At 39.8% G+C, this 20,614-nt stretch overlaps 1 protein-coding gene across 15 annotated transcripts in view; it reads left to right on the top strand.

Moving 5' to 3' along the window:
• LOC148131431 (uncharacterized) overlaps window positions 1-20,614 on the top strand; it is a 266,370-nt gene that overhangs the window by 203,825 nt on the left and 41,931 nt on the right. For 6 of the 15 annotated variants that reach the window (XR_015748836.1, XR_015748830.1, XM_087961390.1 and 3 more), the window contains one exon: window positions 19,202-19,266. The exons of 7 other annotated variants lie outside the window; for them this stretch is intronic. Coding sequence is in view for 4 of the 8 variants with exons in the window: in XM_087961390.1 (XP_087817516.1) it covers window positions 19,202-19,266 (65 nt within the window). In the remaining 4 variants the exon portion in view is untranslated. Of the gene's footprint in view, window positions 1-3,843; window positions 3,998-12,763; window positions 12,852-19,201; window positions 19,267-20,614 lie in introns of all 15 variants that reach the window. 2 more of the 15 variants (XR_015748834.1, XR_015748833.1) reach the window with 2 other exon arrangements.

A 20,614-nucleotide genomic window follows, 5' to 3' on the forward strand; every position in this document is an offset into this window, starting at 1 on the left:
AATACCATCACAAACTTTAAAAAAAAAAACAAGAATGGATTCTAGTAGCATCCCCAGCCCTATGATTATCCTACTAATTCAAAACATTCTGTTGACAGATTACAAGGAGGAGAAATTGTTCCTCCCTGAATCCAGTTCTCCTTTACCAAAGTGCTTGAACACATGCACAATGTTTTCAATGCTACATGTTGGAGGCAAAGTTCTGCAGAGGACTTTGAATTAGAGACAGGGCATAGTGGATACCTTTGCTGCTTTTAGAGTGAGTGACAAACTACTTCCAATTGCCCTACTTCACACCAGTTTAAAGCTTTACATTGAGTCGGCTTCACTTTATTTGATATATTTTACAATCCTTCATAACCAGAGGTCCTGCTATTGCAAGAAATTCAGTGCCCCAAGGCAAGGTAAAAAGAATACTATTTCTCTCATCACAAGAGGCTTATTATTAGGTTCTTAGAGGTACCAGACCTGCAAGTGGTTTGATGACGGAGAGGATAAAGAGATTAAAGTATATTCCCATTGAGAGTGTCACCACTGACTCCAATATTTTTAGTTCCCCCCAAATTCATAGAATGTCAGTGTGGATTCCATTATAAAAGTAAGTTTATTTCATATGAACAGCTACCAAAAGTACTGACTGTCTTGGCACCTTCCAAAACATTCTTGTAATGCAACATTTGGGTAAGGGATTGTAATATTTACATAGGATTAGATTGCTATTACTATTTATGAAACACTTTCTGAACATGCCAAGTGCTCCTTCCTGAGAGGAGGAGTCACTTATTATCCCTGTTATATAAATGGATGCCAAGTTTAAGAGGTAATTATTCACACCCAGCTACTCAGGGAGGCCATGCTGAAGCTATGGCTTGCTGTTGAATTTCTTAGCTTCGTTTTCAAAACCCTGTCGTTGGAATCATGGCAATAAACGTAAGACACAATGTGGCTTTAAATCATCCATTTTGAAAACTTTATGCTTGCTTTCTGATGAAACTCCAGTATGTTTCTCCATGCAATTGCGCACTTTTGTCCTTTTGGGCAATTCTGCCAAATCCTCAGTATGGGTCATAGAATTATTTTTTCCTTTATTAGTCCTTCCATCCAATGTGAATAGAAATTTTAAAAGATCATATGAAGCAAACAGGAGTGTTATTTCTCCTCAAACTGCCTACATTTTTTAAAATATCTTCTTTTATTAGCTTAGACTTCTGTAGGTATTTTTGGTGGAGAAATGGCTACCAGTTTTTCTTAATAAAAAGTCCCGAATCTTTTCGGCAGGAACATCTGAAGAGCTGGTTTGGATATTAGGAATTAACCGTTGATTTATATGTTAACATGTTTGTGGGAAGTTTCTCCTTGTGTGACCATTTTAATGGTTGAGACTAAAAAACCTATCAATATTATCGTCCATGGAGGCCAGTCCAATGTTTATCAGAAGCCTATAAATTGAACATAGCAATAGCATGTAGACTTATATACCGCTTCATAATGCTTTACAGCCCTCTCTAAGCAGTTTAAAAAATCAGCATATTGCCCCCAACAATCTGGATCCTCATTTTACCGACCTTGGAAGCATGGAAGGCACAACCTTGAGCCTTGTGAGATTTGAACTCCTAGAGTGAACAGTGAGCTAGCCCTGCAGTACTGCATTCTAACTACTGTGCCACCACGGCTATAAATGCAGTGTTTTGTTTAATGCTTATTAGGAAATAGTACTCAGAATCATCCTGTATCCAAATCCCGGTAGATAGCTCTAGCCAAGAGATCTAGTGCCACTGATTTCTCTAATTTTCTTCAGAAGCTCTCTAGGGTTATTTATTTAGAAGGCTTATATGGCCATCCAACTAACGTTGTGAGTTGTGGTTTCCGGAAGGCTTTCTTCTGACATTCTCCTGCTCCATAGAAGATACAGGATACTGTGTTGTGAAGTCTAATGTACAAAACATCTTGGATTAGAATAAATCTGAATCCAGGAAATGTCGCTCCCACTTATAATTAGGTTGCCTCAAACAGCCAGTAATTTGTAAAAGCTTCTGAAAACAGTTGCTTGTTTTGTAAAAGCAGTTTGTGTTACACTGTAAATGATGTGGTCAGATAAATGTTTTTGTGCAAGCCTGGCATATTTTGTCTACTCACAAATACCCTAGTTACTTGTTTCTTCAAGTTTGATTTATACCACCCATCAAAACAGTGGAAGCAGAGCACACACACACACACACACACACACCATATACATGCATACATAGGTACAACAAAACCTTATTGTAAATAACACATACAGACCTAAAGACAAGGAAAAATGACACAGTTAGCAAAGCAGATTGGAATATACTATATATTGGAATAAGCAAAGCAGATTTAACGACATATTCATGCTATTTTTTACCAACAATACCGAAGTGGTTTGCCATCTTTGATTTCCCAATCCTATCCGTAGTCCTAAGGTTTCCTGGTGATTTGATTTAGTGTTACCACTTGCCAAGAGTAGTGTCTTAAAATGCCAAAGGTGGATAGAAAAATCTTGATTTGGAGCAAAAAGATTGAAACATTGTGAAGAAGTTAGAATGCCAATGGCTAAAAGCCTCTTCCTTCAGACAACCTTTTGTAGTTCTGGTGTCCTCCAGAAGAGTTGCGCTGAAATTTTCTAAATTCCCAGGATGAGAAAGGTTGCTTTGCCTTTGCATGTAATTCAACCACATTGTATACTGATTCCCTCATTCAGTGACCAAAATTATGACAGTATTATCCCTGAATCATGTGATTGCCATTACAGATGGTATTTGTTGCGCTGTGCTTAACCGGTTGTTTTTCTCCCCTCCGTCCTCCTGTAATGCAAGAGGAGAGACTGGAGAGGAAGGGATTACAAGAGAATAAGTAAGCCCAGAATACATATGGAAAGCAATGCACTACTTCCAGCAGCTGCTAGCTTGCTCCATAAACAGACTGGTGTATTCCCCATTGTATACCTGTTTACTGTTTTATAATCCCTTTCCTCTCCAATGAATGTAAATACAAACATCATTTCCCTTCTGGTAAATTATCTCAAAGGCTAGGACGAGCATTCCCAAGGGTGGGGAAGTGGGAAAAAGGAAAACCACACCTGTGGTCACATGAGTTTCCATTTAGCAACTGTTTCGCTTAGGAGTAATTTTGCGAGTCTTAATTATGATCACTAAATGAGGACTGCCTGCACTTAAAGAAAGACTTTAAGCATTCTAAAACAGGGGTAGACTATTTTCTGCAAGTAATACTTATTGGAGGATTGCTGTGGTAAAGATGTTCGGAAGTGGACAGAGCAAATGTGGACAAGATCAATATTTTTTTGTTTCCCCAGAAATTGGATTCCCATTTTTTTAAACTACTCTGTAAAGCACATTTTGGAGCTTGCATTTTGTTTTTGTGAGTTTTTCATTTCCGATAGGTAGAAAGTTTTGCCTGTTGACCCAAAGGTGCTTTCTCTCTCTCTTTTTTTTCAAGAGGCAACTTGGACAGAAAGTCCAGGTGTCTCTTGATAAAAAGAAATAAAAAAACACCTTTGGGACCACCTTGACCTGGATGACTGAGAATCTCCATAGACGTTAGAAAAAAAGAGCATTGGAATTGCTCACAATCCTCAATCTCCACACAGATCCCTGTCTAAACCTGAGGCAGACCAGTATGCGAAGATTTCCTTAAGATGTGGTCCTGAAGTAATTAAAAATGTAAAGGTAAATACCTTGAGAACCAACAGGTAGCCAAACTGGTCTTTCAAATCTGAATAATGTAGCTCCTGCTGAAGCAGGTTCTGTATTGTTTGCGCTTCTCTTTCCTGGCAATCATACAGTGAAGCTGTTCATTCCTCAGGTGCTGATACTAAATCCCCCAAAGTACACTTGAATCTATCAAGATTTCATGGTAGGAAGCTGATCTGATCCCACCCACCCCCACCTCCTGGTTTCTTCAAGCAATCAAGTAATTTGCTGCTTTTCTTCTTGCACATGCAACTGAAACCAAAGAGGTATGATTTAAAATGGGTCTTTAAATAAGAATCGGAAACCACAGTTTCATGGTTTGAATATGAGAGAAATCTCTGCCTGCACTAACCAGAACTGGTGTCGTTTGAGTTACGCTGTCAAAAGGTTGGGAAGGAGTTTTAAACCCACTGCTAAGATTTCGCTTATGTAACATGAACTTTCTTGACCTTTCCTGTCTGACCTCATAGGGTGCTCAGATTTTGCACCTGACCTCTGGCACTTTCTTTTTTTATCCATATCTTTAATGAGAATTGCTTCTGTGCTTTTTCTCAAGCTCTGTGCCCCAGATGGGGAGGCACACCTATAAATATGCATATCTTGTTTCCTTTTTCAGTTCCCCCACCCAACCATTCTTATTTGTATTTAGCAGCAGAATCAATGCATTGTTCAACTAAAGGTGTTCATTCTTTGAAATTTGATTATTTTGCTTTATTGTTTTGGACAAGCTCATGTGTAATGCAGGAGAGGTTTCTCCCCCCCCCCCATGTTAACGACCAACCTTTTTTAAAATCTAAAGAAATTAAAGGGTAATTTCCCAAGGTTTTTCTAAAGTATTCTTTCAGAATGCTACTAATTAGATAAGGCTATTATTTTAAGTAATTCCAGGAAATCAATTAGAGGTTTTGCTAAGTACGGTAAGATTTCATTTTATCCACGTTTCAGTTCAGTGCTGATTTAATGGAAATATGGGAAGCCAGGGAGGCTACAGACCACTGAGAGATTACCGTAGTATACAATATATGAGAATGAATCTACTCAGAACTCTTCCACTGTGTTTTAACAAAATTTATGCAAAAGGACCATATTCCACCTTTGACATTCTCTCCTCCTTTAAACAATTTCTCTCTAGTAAGAGGGTGGCTTTTTTTTTAATCCATCATGATTAAATCTTTTTGGAGGTTTCAGCTGAACTTTGTTAAGCAATATGGTCCTTGCTTGCTGATGCTGACTCCTATCTTTTTTTTTCCCACTCCACCCCTGTAGGCTGCCTCTAAATCCTATTTATCCTAAGCATCTCCTACACTTGCTCTCTGCTTCTGACCAGCGTTCTAAATCATCTAGGAATACTTGGGAAGCAAGGTTAAACTGGTCTCTTTGTTGGCCACATTTAAGAATGTGCTAAATTTTTGGGGTTTCCGGTTTGTCGGCTTCGCGAGCGGTAGGGATTCGCGAAGCTGCGCGATCCCTGCCGCGCTAGCCGTTTTGGGGCTCCGACCCGGACGGGTGCGGAGCAAGGCTGCCCTGCAGGGGTAGCTGAAGGTAAGGGGATCCGGAGGAAGGGTTTGGGGGTGTTGCAGACCCCTCCCTGGCCGGCAGAACCCCCTGTTACCAGGACGGTGCAGCGGCGGTCCGTAATGGCCGCCACAAAGAAGTTGACAGCCGGGCAAGTATGCGCAGGAGGAAGAAGAGAAAGTTATTGAAAGTAAAAGTTCTTCTTGGTCGACCCAGGGCTTTGAGATTTATCTAATTTAATTCCTGGAAAAGATGGTTTTCTGATGATTTCTTCCACAAGAGAAAAAAAAAGCGGCTATTTTGAGGTGCTGAAGGGAAAGTTTACTCTCCCTCCCGACGGAATTAAGCCGGAAGGGAGAGGATAAAGAAAATATATAAATTTGGATCTTGTTGGAGGAGATGCCTTGAAGACTTGAGGACAGAAATACAATCTTAATAAGGCTTTAAAATATAGACTTGGATTCTTTATTTCTATTTGTTTGATACCACCCCTGGAAGAGGAAGGGGGAATTTTGGCTTGCTTGGATTTATTGAGAATTGTGGATTTTGGGATTGTTTTGCCTTTCTCTCGGATTATTTGGTTGGTGTAAGAAGAAAGAGGAATAAAGAAAAGAAAAGATTTATTTATAATGGCTTTCCTTTTTGAAGACCTGAGGGATGAATATGAGCAAACAAAAGCAATCTGCAAAGATGGCATGGAAAAAGCTTTTCTATTTCTAGAAATGGCGCTGGTCAATTACCAACAGACAATGGAACAGATGGAAACGGAAGAAGAACAACAAGGAAGAGACGAAGACGCCATCTTCATTGAATCCCAAAACTTATCTAAGGAAGAAGGAAGGAAGAGAGCAAGGAAAATGAAGGACTTAAGATCTAAAAAACATTTGAGAAAGAGAAAAATATGATGCAAAGTAAATATAATGATAACAAACAAGAGAAAAAGGAACGCAACAGAGAAGGGATCCCAGCAAGGCAGAGGTTAGAAGAAGAAGGGGGGGTAGGAAGATTTGGTGGGGGAAGAAAGAAAGGGGAAAGCGGAGAAAAGCCTCAAAGCTTTAAAATTGGATGGGAGAAGAGGATTTTTTTAGAGACAAAGGATGAAATATAATTTTCTGTAAGAAAGATTCTGCTAAGGTACAGAAGATGGTATTGTAACATTTATATTTGAAATAGTAAATTAGAATGGTTTAAGATTTAATAAGAAATTAAAATGTTGAAGTTTTTATTAATGATTGATTTTTAAAATGTAATAAAATATCGAAGGAAAGGAGGATACAATGTATTTAAACATTTTTGGTGGATAGAATGTACCAAGCAGAACCAAATTGGGTATTTGTTATGTTGAATGTTAATTTTACTAACTTAGGGGAGGATAGAAAGGCATCATACTCTGATTAGTGATTTCAGGAGAAATTTTTCTTTTATTATAAGAAGAGATAGAGGGATAAATGAATGGGCAAAAGATACAAATTTAATGATTTAATTAAGATGGATTAAATAAGATAGAAATGTGAAGAGTGATATGTGCTATTATTTTAGCCCATGCAAAGAGAGGTAACTGGGGCCAAGGTACTTTACTAAAAGATTTTTTTATGTTTGTTTGTGTTTGTTTGTGTTTTATGAGAATATTGGGGAAATTATTGTAGAAAGACAGGGAAAGATTCAATATGTAATGATTTGTTTGTTGTTGAAACTTTTAATAAAACTTGTTTTAAAAAAAAAAAAAAAAAAAAAAAAAGAATGTGCTAAATTTTGACTTACTTAGCGACTGTTCCAGTGGTGGGATTCAATTTTTTTTTTACTACTGGTTCTGTGAACGTGGCTTAGTGGGCATGGCAGGGGAAGGATACTGTAAAATCTCCAGTCAGAGGTGGTATTTGCCAGTTCTCCGAACTACTCAAAATTTCCACTACTGGTTCTCCAGAACTGGTCAGAACCTGCTGAATGCCACCTCTGGACTGTTCGTAATATAGGTATGTGTGTGTTGTGTATGCATGTGTGTGGGTGTTGATGGCTTACAACAGTAGTTCTCAACCTGTGGTCTGTGGACCCTAGGGAACCGCAATGTCGTGTTCAAAGGCTTGAAGAAATATTATGATTTAAATCTAGAGTTAAATCTTGGTGATCCATGGCCCTAGTCCGTGGCCACAAAGGGAATTTAGAGGGGGTCCATGTTGAAGAAAAGGTTGAGAACCACTGGCTTACAAGGTTCTTTTTTAGATCCTTATTTTGTTATAATGTTTTATTTTGTTATGCCAGATATGTAAAACATAGCATATTTAATAATATAAATTAGAAATATAGAATGCAAAGGATGACTAAAATAACGATAGCTATATGTTATAGAGATAGTCTTCAACTTACAATCACAGCTGAGCCTAAAATTTCTGTTGCTAAACAACTTAACAGTTGTTAAGTGAGTTTTGCCACATTTTATGACCTTTCTTGCCAGAGTTGTTAAGTGAATCACTGCAGTTGTTAAGTTAGTAACACAGTTGTTAAGTGAATTTGGCTTCCCCATTGACTTTGCTTATCAAGAGGTCTCCAAAAATGATCACATGACCGTGGGACACTGCAACCATCATAAATACAAGCCAGTTTCCAAGCATCTGAATTTCGATCATATGATCATGGGGATGGTGCAATGGTCATATGTGTGAAAAATGATCATAAGTCACTTTTTACACTGCCGTTGTAACTTTGAATGGCCACTAAATAAATGGTTGTAAGTTGAGGACTACCTGTACCTCCCATCTCATGTGGAATATACAGGATCAGTTCCTAGCATACTTGAGAGGAAGGACTTTATTGTCATATTTTGCTTGTGGACTTCCTGACTTACTGGGATGTGTAGGTGCTTGGTATCAGGGGTGGGATTTTACCAGTTCACACCTATTCTCTAGAACCGGTTGTTAACATTCTAAGCAGTTCAGAGAACCGGTTGTTAGAAGAAATTACAGGCCTAATCCTGTAAGGAAGGCAGGAAGGAAACATTCTGGTGTTGCTTACAGAAACTGCCTTTCCATTAACCCTTATTACATTCGTGGCAGGACTAGACTTCCTGTCTCAGGAACTTCTCTGGAGTTTTTTTTTCCTCCTTTGCTGGTACTTTGCTTGTGTGGAGTGACTATGCAAAGTTACAATGGCACTGAAAAAAGTGACTTATGACCATTTTTCACATTTACAACTGTTGCAGCATCCCCACAGTCTTGAGAGGCCAGGCGAGGAGATGCGTGCCTCGATGTGAGTGATATTGAATTGGTCACGCCCAGCCAATAACATGACCACCAAGCCACGCCCACCAACTTAGCCATGCCCACAGAACCAGTTGTTAAAAAATTTGAATCCCACCCCTGCTTGGTATGATGCAGCATTATTCTTCTATATGCAACATTAAGGGGTCATTTATCCTACAAATGTGGGTTATAACATTTGCTTATACTGTAAATAATAATTTGGCCTTTTTTTAGGCACATCAATAGCTGCCATTATATTGATCTTCTAAAAAGTAGATTTATTAAAATATGGTTTTTGCAAAGGAAAACAATAGAAAAAATATATTTCAGTGAAAAGAGTGGTTCTTAGAACAAGCTATAACAGAATTGTGATTTGTTTAATGTGGGAACTTCCTTTTTTTCTGACTCCCCTATTCATCTAGACCAGGGGTATCAAACTCAAGTTCATTGAGCAGGGACGCAGCAGGGCTGTGGCTGACCTCAGGGGTGGGTGTGGCCAACTGGGTGGGTGTGGCCAGCTTGATGCCACTCCCCCAAACTGTTGGCATTTTACCTCTTCGCATTGGGTAGACAGGGCCAAAGCCACGCTGGCCTGATCTTTCCTCTTCGCATTGGGTCGACCAGGATGGCCCCGCGGCCGGATTTGACCACATCCTGGGCTGGATCTGGCCCATGGGTCTTGAGTTTGACACCCCTGATCTAGACTATTTCCATTCTCTCCATTCCCACAAGGAAGAATCTAGCAGTGAAAGGGAAACGAACAATGAGGACATTTTGAATACACTGTTGTTTGTTTGTTCATTCATTCATGAAAGTTGATGAGGTATTTTTGGGCCAGTCAATGTTCCCCAAACAATATTTAATTTAGATTCATGTTAGTATTAGTTTAGGTTTAGGTTTAGGTTTTAGATTTAGTTTATAGGCCTCCAGACTCACAAACAACTCTGGGCAATTGCAATTAAAAATATAACAAACCAGAAACAAAACACAACACAACAAAAGAGAGACTCCACAATCACACTGTCTCCAAAATTTGGAAGAATGTCTTCAGCAATCTCCTAATTAACATAAGATTGAGAGATACACAAATTTTGGGAAGAGGAGGAGCAAAGATTATTCCAGGAGACAGGAATTGACATTCTTTAGACAGGATTCAGAATGGACCCACTTGGCTCAAATTTTCCACATGGGCCAAAGGCAACTGGAGATAAGTCTTTCCTCAGACAGCCAAGCCCTTTGCCATGAAAAGCTCTATAGGTACATATCAGCTTCTTTAATTGTACCCAGAGTTGAATTGGCATCAGTGCAACTCACCAAATAGTGAGGTCATATGCCTGTAACATGTCTCCATCACTACCTGTACCACTCCATTCTGGACGATTTCCATATTTTCATTTATGCAAAAGTAGAAATGATTATAATGGAGATACATCTACATGCACACACAAATGCCTCAGCTATAACCATTCCCAATTTTATAAATTTTTACACGCTCAACAATTTAAATTTCTCAAGTACTGTGATTCAAAGCAGCGGTCTTTTCGGCTTTGTGGCCCTGGGGCGGGTGGTCATGGTGGAAATGGTTCAGTGCAAATGGCGCATGTGTGTGTCACTTGTGCAAGTGAAGTTGTGTGTGCACACCTGCCACTTGAGCAGCTCAGTTCTGAATGGGTTGCAGTCTGGTACTAGATTGTGGCCCGAGGGTTGGGGACCCGCCTGGTTTAAAGTATTAAAGATTAGCAATATTAAAAAGATGAAAAAAAAAAGTTAACTGAAATGGAGATCACACTGTCACACCAAGGGCAACTGATAGCACAGGTGGATGAGGGCCCATAGACTGCTGCAACAGGTTAATTGTTCTGTCTCTACCATTTCTCATGATTTGAAGCTCTGACTGATAAGTATTTTAGCCATCAGCCCTCAAGTATATTAAATTGTTGTTTTAAAGTCTAAAAAGAAAATGTTGAAGAAAAGGCTTCACAGGGATTTAAATGTGGCGTTTGCAGACTTTAGTCCTGGGGTCTTTAAACTTGACAGCTTTAAGACTTGTGGGCTTCAACTCCCAGAATTCCTTCTCCAGTCATGTTAGCTCAGGAATTCTGGGAGTTGAAGTCCACAAATCTTAAACTTGCCAAGTTTGAAGACCATTGCTTTAGTCCCTTGCTGAATTTTACTTGCTCCTGCAGAAAAAATGTAAAGCAAAAACTAAGATAACCAAGTACATTTCTTTAGGAGCACTGATTTAACACCATAAGCAACAACCCAACGAAGTGTTAATATTTTACCTTGGGCAACAACCCAATTTTCCTTTGTTAGTTTAGGACAGGGGCCTTATATGGAACACATTGCATAGTTTCAACCAAAGGAGCTGCATTTTTTTCACACCTGCCAGACACTTCACCTTCGACTTTGGGAGTGCAGTCGGGAAGTCCATTTTTCCATGCTTGTGACTGTAAATAAATAGTGCATGGCAGGCATCCAAGTGTTACAAGGGGGAATGGCCTGAATTGTAATAAACAAGACCTCAATTCAGAAAAAGAATGGGAATTAAATATTCAGACCACCACAAAAAAAATGTCTGGCTGGTTTACAGCAAGGCTAGTATGATAAAAGCTGTACTTTTGCCCCTGAAAATGTATGCAATATAGAATTATTTGTACTGTAAAGTATGTAAGGAATTTCATAGATGAGAATGTTACAAGCATTTCAAAAGAGTGTAACTATGGAAAAGAATCCAATGAATAATAGTTTGGCTTAATTCAGCATCTAGAGGAAAAATAGCAATAGCTATAACTCTTTGGGAAGAGCAGACACTGGGAACATTACAGCGCGTAGGTTCATGTATGGAAGATACTTTATTGGGCTTACTTTCTCAGGGGCTTTATGAAGCATTCCTGGGTATTCACATAGTAGTGATTTAGGTACCAGATCTGCAGACCAAATCTGATACTCCTAAATTAGTATCATTTGATTGCTCCTCTCTGACCCCAATACACACACCTTAATAAATATGGATGCCACATACCACATACCACCTCAACAATAGAAGCCAGTATAACTTATATTAACTTATACTCTTAAAATTTAAACTTTTCCTCATTGTTCTTTTTTGCCTGTGTTGGAGGCTATTCTTATATTTGTGAAGAGGTTGTTTAGTCCTCAAAGACCAATTCACATTGCTTTAAGAAGCAATGAAAAAAAATCATTTTCTGCATTGGGTGCTTTCCTCTTCTCCTTCTTTGTTACAAGTTACTGAATGCTGGCACAAATAAAATGCATAGTACTGCCAAAAGCATAACATCCAGTTACATTTCTTGGAGAAATGGAAAATGGCATGGTAGATTCAGCATCTCAGGTTAGCAAACATAACCTAAAGATTACATAAAATATTTTATATACTGTAATACAGTACGTATACTCCTCAACTTATAATTGCTCACTTTAAGGATCATTTGAAATTACAACAAACTCCCCAAAAGCGATTTACAATCTCACTTTGAAGTTACAACATCCTCCCTCCATCTCCACAGTCAACTGATGGCATTTTGGGCATTTGGCAACTGACTCACCTTTACAGCCATATACAGTGTCCCACAATCACCTGACTGCAACTTGTGCCTTTTTTTAGCCCTTTTCCAGGGTTTACTTCTGGTTTCTGGCAAAAAAAAAGTCAATTGGGGAAAATTGATTTGCTTAACAACTATGTCATTCTCTTAACAAACCCAGTATTCACTTATTGATAGAAAATGATGAAAGATCAAGTCCAGCCACGTAATACCTAAAATTACAACAACAATGCCTTATGACTATAATTCCAGGCTTAATTACAGACATAAGTCAAAGTTTATCTGTAATAGAGTTATGCTAGCATGGTGGGTGGTTTTTTTTGTTTTTTGTTTTGCTAGCTAAGTACTCATTGCCTATATGAATTTGCAGAAAATTCCTGGGATTTCAGGTGGCAGTTTATGGAATGCTTAATAGATAATATCTTCTCAGGAACAGAGGCGTGATAAGAGTATTTTTCTTCCCCTCTTGACTTGAAGAAAGAAATCATAATCTCATACACACATTTCCACATACATAGGTATGATAGTGGGAGAAAGAGAATTTCCCACCTGTCTGTGTACAAACACATAGGACAAAGCACTGCCTTTGTGCCCAATAACAGAGAAGTGCTTTGCATTAAAGATTTGAGCCATGTGCATAGCTCCTATTAAACCCAGCACTTGGATAACATGATTAATGCTTTCTCTTTCTCTCTCTCTCTTTTTGTGATTGCAGCAAGAGAAGTCCTGTTTCTGTAATGGCTTCATCATGCAGTGGTAACAGGGGACAGGAAAAGGCTAAGTGAGCTTCTTATTTGTTAAAGGTAAATTATTCAGAAGGCAGCCCAAATGGAGATTGCCGGAGAACTAATGGTATATGGAGGATTTCATCTCATCCTCTCCAGTTCGGAGCAGGCTTTTCAGGAATTCATTGAAGTGGAATCGGCTTTGAGCACCGCAGCCAAGAAGTAATATTCTGCCATCCAGCTTGTGCCTGTGGAACCGCATCCCCAGCTGCCTTCCCTTCAGCAGTCGCATGCAGAGAACCATAGGCACACAGGCATGGTAGTGTGTGCAGAGGTGTAGGTCCCTGTCGAGCCCTTTTAAGAGGACCGTTTCTCTAGGGCTGCTGCAGAGGAGCAGTTGTGGTCTCTCATTATCTGTGGATGCCGCTGTGCTTTCCCTGGATGTGAGTTTGGCCACTTCAGTGCTGCATCATGCGGTTCTCATGTGACACTGGCTCTCTCTGGCAGTTTGAAACAAGAGATTGGGTGATTCCGCATTTCTGGACAGTTTGCGTTCAGCAACATAGGCGATCGCAATCCCAAACGACAGAAATAAAAAAAAAAGTTTTATTTATTAGTGGCTTGATTTTGCAGTGGTTTTGCTTTAACCCTCTGATTTAGAGGGGATATTGGTGTGTGTGTGTGAGGGGGGGGCACTCCTGCTTTTTCCTTCCTGCAGGATTTGAGCCATGCTGTTGGAAAGGAGCGATTTCGTCTTCTCTCGGAGTGATGACGCTGCACCACTTTTGGCATATCCTGCTTCCCCCATTTACCTGGGTGGCTGTTGCTGCTGCTGCTGGGGTTGCTGTTGCCTGCCTGCCTGCCTGCCTGCCTGCTTGCATTTCAGCCCTGCTTGTTTTCAGGAGAGCATCACTCATCAGCACGCAAAGGGAAAGACACACGATGAAATCTGGGCACTGCATTCTGTTATTGCTGCTGGAGGCGAAGAAATGGGGGAATGCAAGGTTTACTTTTCCCCTCCCTGAATGGTGAAAATGCGAGTTAAAGGTTTGGGGAGCAAACATTGAAAAAAATGCCATGCCAGCTAATCTGGTACATATAGGGAGGGCACTGGCAGCAATGCAGCATGCACGGAACGGTATGCGTCCAGAGGAAGAATTCAACCTATTCGGATTATTATGGGGAAAGCCATGGTGATGCAGTTTCACCTCAGAGGAGAGCTGTGCTGAAGATGGATAAATGAATTGCCTGGTATGTGTGCCTGTCAGAGCACAGCCATGGGAGAAAAGGAGTGGAAGCCAGCAAATGGCAAGGAAGAAGGAGAGCTGCATGCCGTCTGATTGTGTCCTCTTTGGTGTCTGCTTATTCCAGCAATGGTGATAGCATAATTTACGGAAATGTGCCTGGAGACAGAGACTTGAAATTGTAGACCGAACACTCCCTAACGCAAGGTGTATGTGGCTGCAAAGACACAAACGCCTTGTGGGGGAAAAGAGAAGTGTGCAGTATCAATGTATGTCTGTATTTGTACATTGTGCATTGAGCTTTCTGATTTGGGAGTGCTTGGGAGATATTCTGGCTGCTGGGAGAAGCTTGGATAAGGGATCTATGTTCAATTGCCTCCGGTATACATGTTTTTCAAGAAAGAGGAGTTGCAAGACATTTCTGCACACAAGATTCTGTAAAGTCTCTCTCTCTCTCTCTTGCTGTGTGTGTGCGTGCGTGTCGTGTGTTACACCTATAAGTCTTGAATTTTCTGTATGATTTAGGGAGGCATGTTGGGCTCCCCCTCCCCAGCCCCCATCTTTAAACTCTTTATAAACACAGCTGTACTTAGTCTAGTAAAAAGAAAAACATACTGTAAATATGAATGTGGTCAGTCTAATCAAAATAAATTATCCCAGATGACTTTTGTAGCCCAGCTGGCAACTGGGCTTAGTATTCAACCGAGATGAAATCAGTAATGTATTTACATTTTTAATGCATTTCAAAGTCAGCCTGTAATTTGTTTTAAAGGGAGGGGAGAATCCCACTGAATCCCATTCCTCTACAATGTATACTGCTAAGTTTTATTTCTGGTGTAGCATAGTAGTGGCGAAATGGAGTTATGTCTCTTTTTAAGCAATGTGTGTGTGTGTGTGTGTGTGTGTGTGTGTGTGTATGTATGTATGTATATATATGTATATATATATATATGTATGTGTGTGTATATATATATATAATAAACTCAGGCTAGAAGCTTCATAGAAGCTCAGATAAATAGGGGAAGCTTGGCAGAAATGTCAGTAGCTGCCTCTTTGGCACATGCAAGCATGCACAGCTGTGTTTTTAAATCCAGCAGCCCGAAGTTGTTCTGAATGTGTCATCTCCAGCAAGATTTCTCTGTAGCCATGTAAGCCATTCTGGAATCAGCTTGCCTGTCCTTTGCATGATTTGTTACTGCAGAAATCACTTTCTGCTCCATTATAGTTTAGCCAGTGGTTGAATTTCTGCTTTCTGCTCTTAGAGGAAGAAAGATAATTAGGAAAATGTATTTTTCTCTGCAGTCTTGCTATCCTTCTTTTTCAATAATAATTCAGCCTTGGGCATTTTAAAGGAAGATGTGCCGGAAGGGAGGATGGACACTTGTAATTCATACGGAGCTGCACAGACCAGCAGAATGTCAGCAGCTTGTAATTAGCAGTCCCGGTGGTTACATCAGTGACCGTGTATCTTTCCAAGAATAACTATGATGTATTCTGTAAACTGAAGAAGATAGGCATAGCCTGGTTATCAAGCTTGGCTTAAACAAGGGCAAATGAATTAATGAATGTGTTTTGTCCATAAAATTCAAAATGGACAGAAGCTACATGAATGAGGGTTGCTGAATTCTGCAGTTGAGTGTGAAGTTATCCACAGAGGCTGGAGAAATGTGGGTGGAAATGTGCAGACTGATCACTGCTAATACCTTTGCCTTATAACCCTGGATGGTCTAGCTTACCAGGTGGTTGGATGTCATGAATGTATCACAATTGAAAAAATAAATACAAAAAGGTGGTGTTTAAACTGAAAAGAAACTAAAAAAGACCTTACAAGTTTACTGCCTTACAAGTTTACTGTTTTGAACTTGGTTGCTGTTTGTCTATACTCTTTGGTATGTGATTTGACTTCCAATCAGTCTTTTCTATTTCACCAAAGAGGGGAAGAAAGTCAGATCTGTGAATTGCAGCTAAGCATTTTAAAGCAAATCCTGCAAAGCTTTCTTGGGAACAATTGCAAGACTGGAGCTTTACAAGGATGTTAACAGTACTATTTTAGACCTGCATTTGCAGTCCTGCTGCAGGCAGGCAGTGAGCGATGAGGATGTAGGAGGTGCTTGATTTGCAACTGGCCCTTTCCAGACACTTTTCACACAGCCCTTCCTGATTTTCCTCTGCAAGCCTTTGCAACGTGTGGTTTGTGTTTCTCTCCTGTTCTGGGCTGCCCAAATTGCTCCGAGCCTCTTTCTAGTTTCCCAGATTCCTTGGAAAAAAAGTCAGCCTCAGTTCAGCTCTTTGTTTATTTAGCTCTCCTTAATAATATGCTTAAAATAAACTGCACTGTGCAAAAATGTGTATTTTAGGCTGGGAACGTTCACATTTGGTGTTGGGGGAGAAGGCTGTGTATTGCATGCAACCAATTGCTCCAACTGTCTCATCCTGATCCTTTCGTTATTTGGAGAGTCACAAAAGCCCACATTCTCCACTCCTGCCCTTTTGGATTTGGGCCTGCCTGACTCCGGGATGCTGTTATTTTTATGCACCCAACTGGGGAGAAAGATTTCATTGGGTTTGTGTGAGGGAGGAGACCGAGCAGCTGGTCATTAATGTCGAATCCATTGCCTGAGCAAAATGGAAGTGGACGGCGAAGGGCTGCGTGATTAATGCTAGCCTGAAAAGGCTGTTCCATCCAAGAGCCAGGCTTGTGGTAAAAAAATAAATAAAAATAAAGCAGGAGCCTGATTTGATGGCTCTTTAACAGGGCAGTATGTCATTGTGTCGCCAAGCAATTGAGGTTATTATGGGGCAGGGCTGACAGACGGGACAGTGGGGTTACTAGACCGTGGCATTTTTAGAAATACAGGCCTGACCTACTTTGAGTGATCCTGGCTGCCAGCTGCATGGTGCATGGAGCCTCCCGATTGGCTGCCCCTGTTGCTAAGGGGAATTAGCATGAATTTTTCCACATGCGGTCGGTCTCGGTGATTGAATGATAAAAGCTGACTGGAATTAAAGCGATTCAGTTCAGCATTATGTAGATTAATCTTTCTCTTTCTGGAGACCCAGAAGGGGCGAGGGGAGGCAGAAGAACCCTAGCTTGGTCTTTCATTTGTTTTTGTTTTTTTCCAGACAGGAGCCTAGTTCATGAAATGATCGTTAGAGAAGGAAAGCGCTCTTTAAAGAGCCCAAGGCTGTTGAAGGACAACTGGTTTTTTGATGGTGTTTCAGTTTGGTCTGTTTTGAGACCGGCATGGAAACCCCTGGCTCCCCTTTGCTTTGCTTTGCTTTGCTTTGCTTTGCTTTGCTTTGCTTTGCTTTGCTTTCCTTTGCTTTGCTTTGCTTTGCTTTAGAGGAGAGCAGGGGAAAGGGGTAGTTAGGTTTGGTTTAGTTTAGTTTACTTTATTGTCATTGCACCTTGTACAAGGAAATCAAACATCATCTTCAGTGCACATCATGACCATGACCATGAAAATAAACACAAACACACATCCTTCACCCTTCACACATTGAACCGAAAACCCCCGACACTGCACTGCACAAAACTGCACTATACAGTAGAATTCAAAAGAGCTACTGCCCTGGGATAGATGCTGTTTTTCAGCCTATTTGTCCTTGTTTTTATTATTCTGTACCATCTGCCAGATGGTAATAATTCAAAAAAAGGGTTCCCAGGATGAGATGGATCTTTGAGAATGTTTTGAACTTTCTTAAGGCAGCGGGAGCTCTAAAGCTCTTCCAAAGAGGGGAGAGGGTAACCAATGATCTTCTGGGCATTGACATTAATTCTCTGGAGTGCTTTCCTATCTGCCACTGTGCAATTGGCAAACCATACAGAGGTGCAGTAAGTTAAGATACTCTCTAGGGTGCAGCAGTAGAAGGTCACCAGCAGTTTTTCATTCAATAGGTAATAAGGGTGGTAGATTCAAACTTTATTCTGTTTTTTAGAAAGGAAGGCAAGTGGAATATAAGTAGTCCTCGACTTATAACCATTTAATAACCATTCGAATTACACCACCACACACAAAAAAGTGATTTATGACCGTTTTCACACTTATGACCATCTGCAAGCATCCCCTTGGTCACGTGATCAAAATTCAAACGCTTGGCTGATATTTATGACGGTTGCAGTGTCCCGGGGTCACAGGATCACCTTTTGCAATCTTCTGACAAGCCAAGTCAATGTGGAAGCCAGGTTCCCTTAACAACCACATTAACTAACAACAGATATAATGATTCCCTTAACAACCGTGGCAAGAAAGGTAATAAAAATGGGGCAAAACGCATTTAACATCTGTAAGTTGAGGACCGTACCAAGCTTAGGAAGGAAGCAATTTTATTCTATTTTTTGTTGCAGGCTGACATTAAGGGTCATGTTTGCTGGTAAGCAGGCATAGATGGACTTCTGCTATCAATCGACTTTCTCAAAGACAGATTTTGGTGCTACCACAATAGTGGAGACCAAAATCTGTTACCTACCAACCTGCCTACTATTTGTTTGTTTGTTTGTTTGTTTGTTTATATCAAGCTCATCGAGATGTAAACATATCTTTAGATGCTCTGGGAAGGTATTTCAATTGCTGCTTTTATTGTGTGAATCAGATCTGACTTTGGGCTAGCAGTTTTGAGCTTCCTGAAACAACAAATAATGAAGTCAACCAAGTTAGTTAAATATAATTGATTTTAATTTTCTTGCCAGTTTTCACTCGTTGTGAAAGAAGAGTCTATGGAGATTCTTAATCAGCCAATTCATGGTTGTCCCAAAGGTGCTTTATTCAAAAGGAAGCTTCTTGAATCAGAAGCAAAACATTTTCAAAGATAAAACCAAGAAAATCCAATTGTCTTTTGGTTGTGAAAAAGCATCTTTGGGGTGTGAAAGAAGGTTACAATTTTTTTAAAAATTTTGCTAGGCTTGTTTTCATGATAATTGAAATTATTTAGGAAGAATTTGTAATTCTCTAAACAGGAACTGCTGCCATCTGGAGAAACAGAGCAAAACAAAAATTAAATTTTTTGGTTAGCAAAATGTATAATTTGACTCCTGGCTGCCACATAGGTAGATTTCCTCCACAATCATCTAACCCTAACCTATTATTTCAGGTTTCCCAATGGTGCCTCCATAGCTACTATAACTGCATCCATCTATTTTTCTCATGTTTGTCCTCTTCTTCTCTTTCCCTTCTTCATTCCCAGCATTACAACCTTTTCCAGAGAGCTGGATCTTTGCATGTGTCTGGAGTTGGATAATTTGAACCAGGGTATGTAATGAATAGTCATGTGTATTCGAAGCCTTGACTGCTTGTCTCATTTACAAACTCCTGCTCTTACCCTTTATCATTAACCATAATACATATTTGATATATCACAAAATCAATTACAGATTAGATGTAAATGGAATGTTAAAATATACCTTTCCCATATATCATTAACTATTATGTTGATTACATTTTCATTTTATAAAATTTGCTCTAGTTTTTGATGATGATCTGATCAATGACTACTGTTTCTTGATATGCTTTGGAATCTCTTTCAAAATTCTTTGAAATAAGTTTGTCTTGGAGTAGACCTATGTCACTATTACAGTGAGTCCTCCTTCCTTTATGTCTACAGCGGGGGTGTCAAACTGACCTATTGTGACGTGACCTATTGTGGCTTTTCCCCTTCACTAAAATGGGGGTGGAAGTGGCCATGAGTGATGCATCTGGCCTGCGGGCTGTGGGTTGTGTGTTTGACACCCCTGGTCTACAGTTTTACACTTACAGGAGATACAATGTCAATCTAAAGAAAGCTTCTATGTGCCATAAAAAAAAAGAATGCATGTAATATCTATCTGATAGTCCAGGTTATATTGGAAATACAGTTCTCATAAACATCATGATTGTTGTTGTTTACTTGTCATTAAAGCAAGGACACTATAATGAACTCAGAAAACATTGCCTCTTTCCCATCTTGTCATATATTCTCTTAACTTTAATTTAAAAATTGCTTAAAATTTGTGGCAAAAAATCTGACAACCATATTCCATTCCTCTAAAAAATATTGGAATTATTATTTATGAAAACACATTCTGATTATCTTTCAATGCCATGCACAGATAGAAATAGCTGAATTTAGAAAGAGAACATCAAAACACCCCAAAGGAATGAAAACAATTCTAAGCCCTTAAAAAAACCTAACACATTCTGAATGGAGCTCATTACTATCCACCAGAAACTAAGGAATGGAAAGCCCCACAACAGGCTTGTATAATCTCCAGGCAACCTGAAATTTCTTTACAAGTATCCTCTACTCATAGTCTGCTGTTTGCATAGGTGGAAGAAATGATTGTTGGAAGGATAAGATGATGCAAACTGTTTTCTTCAGATTTCTTATGATTTATGTCAGCCTTCAAGATTTTTCTCCCTTTGCTTTGCTTCTTTCGGCTGTCATAAGTAAGGGGGGGGAGGAGGAGGGGGGAATGATTATGGGAAGTGAGCTGGAGGTGTTACAAACCAGAACTGTATAAGCTGGGGGGGGGGGTACATTCTTGCTTAGGTTTCTATCCTATGCTATGCGCAGCTGCAACCCTTTATCAAACTATGTCAAGGTCAACAGACAGAAGCCTCA

This window comes from Notechis scutatus, chromosome 3 (genome assembly GCF_049901735.1).
Source record: "Notechis scutatus isolate UNSWTSFEM ecotype Mainland chromosome 3, rNotScu1.2, whole genome shotgun sequence".
Lineage (NCBI taxonomy): Eukaryota > Metazoa > Chordata > Lepidosauria > Squamata > Elapidae > Notechis > Notechis scutatus.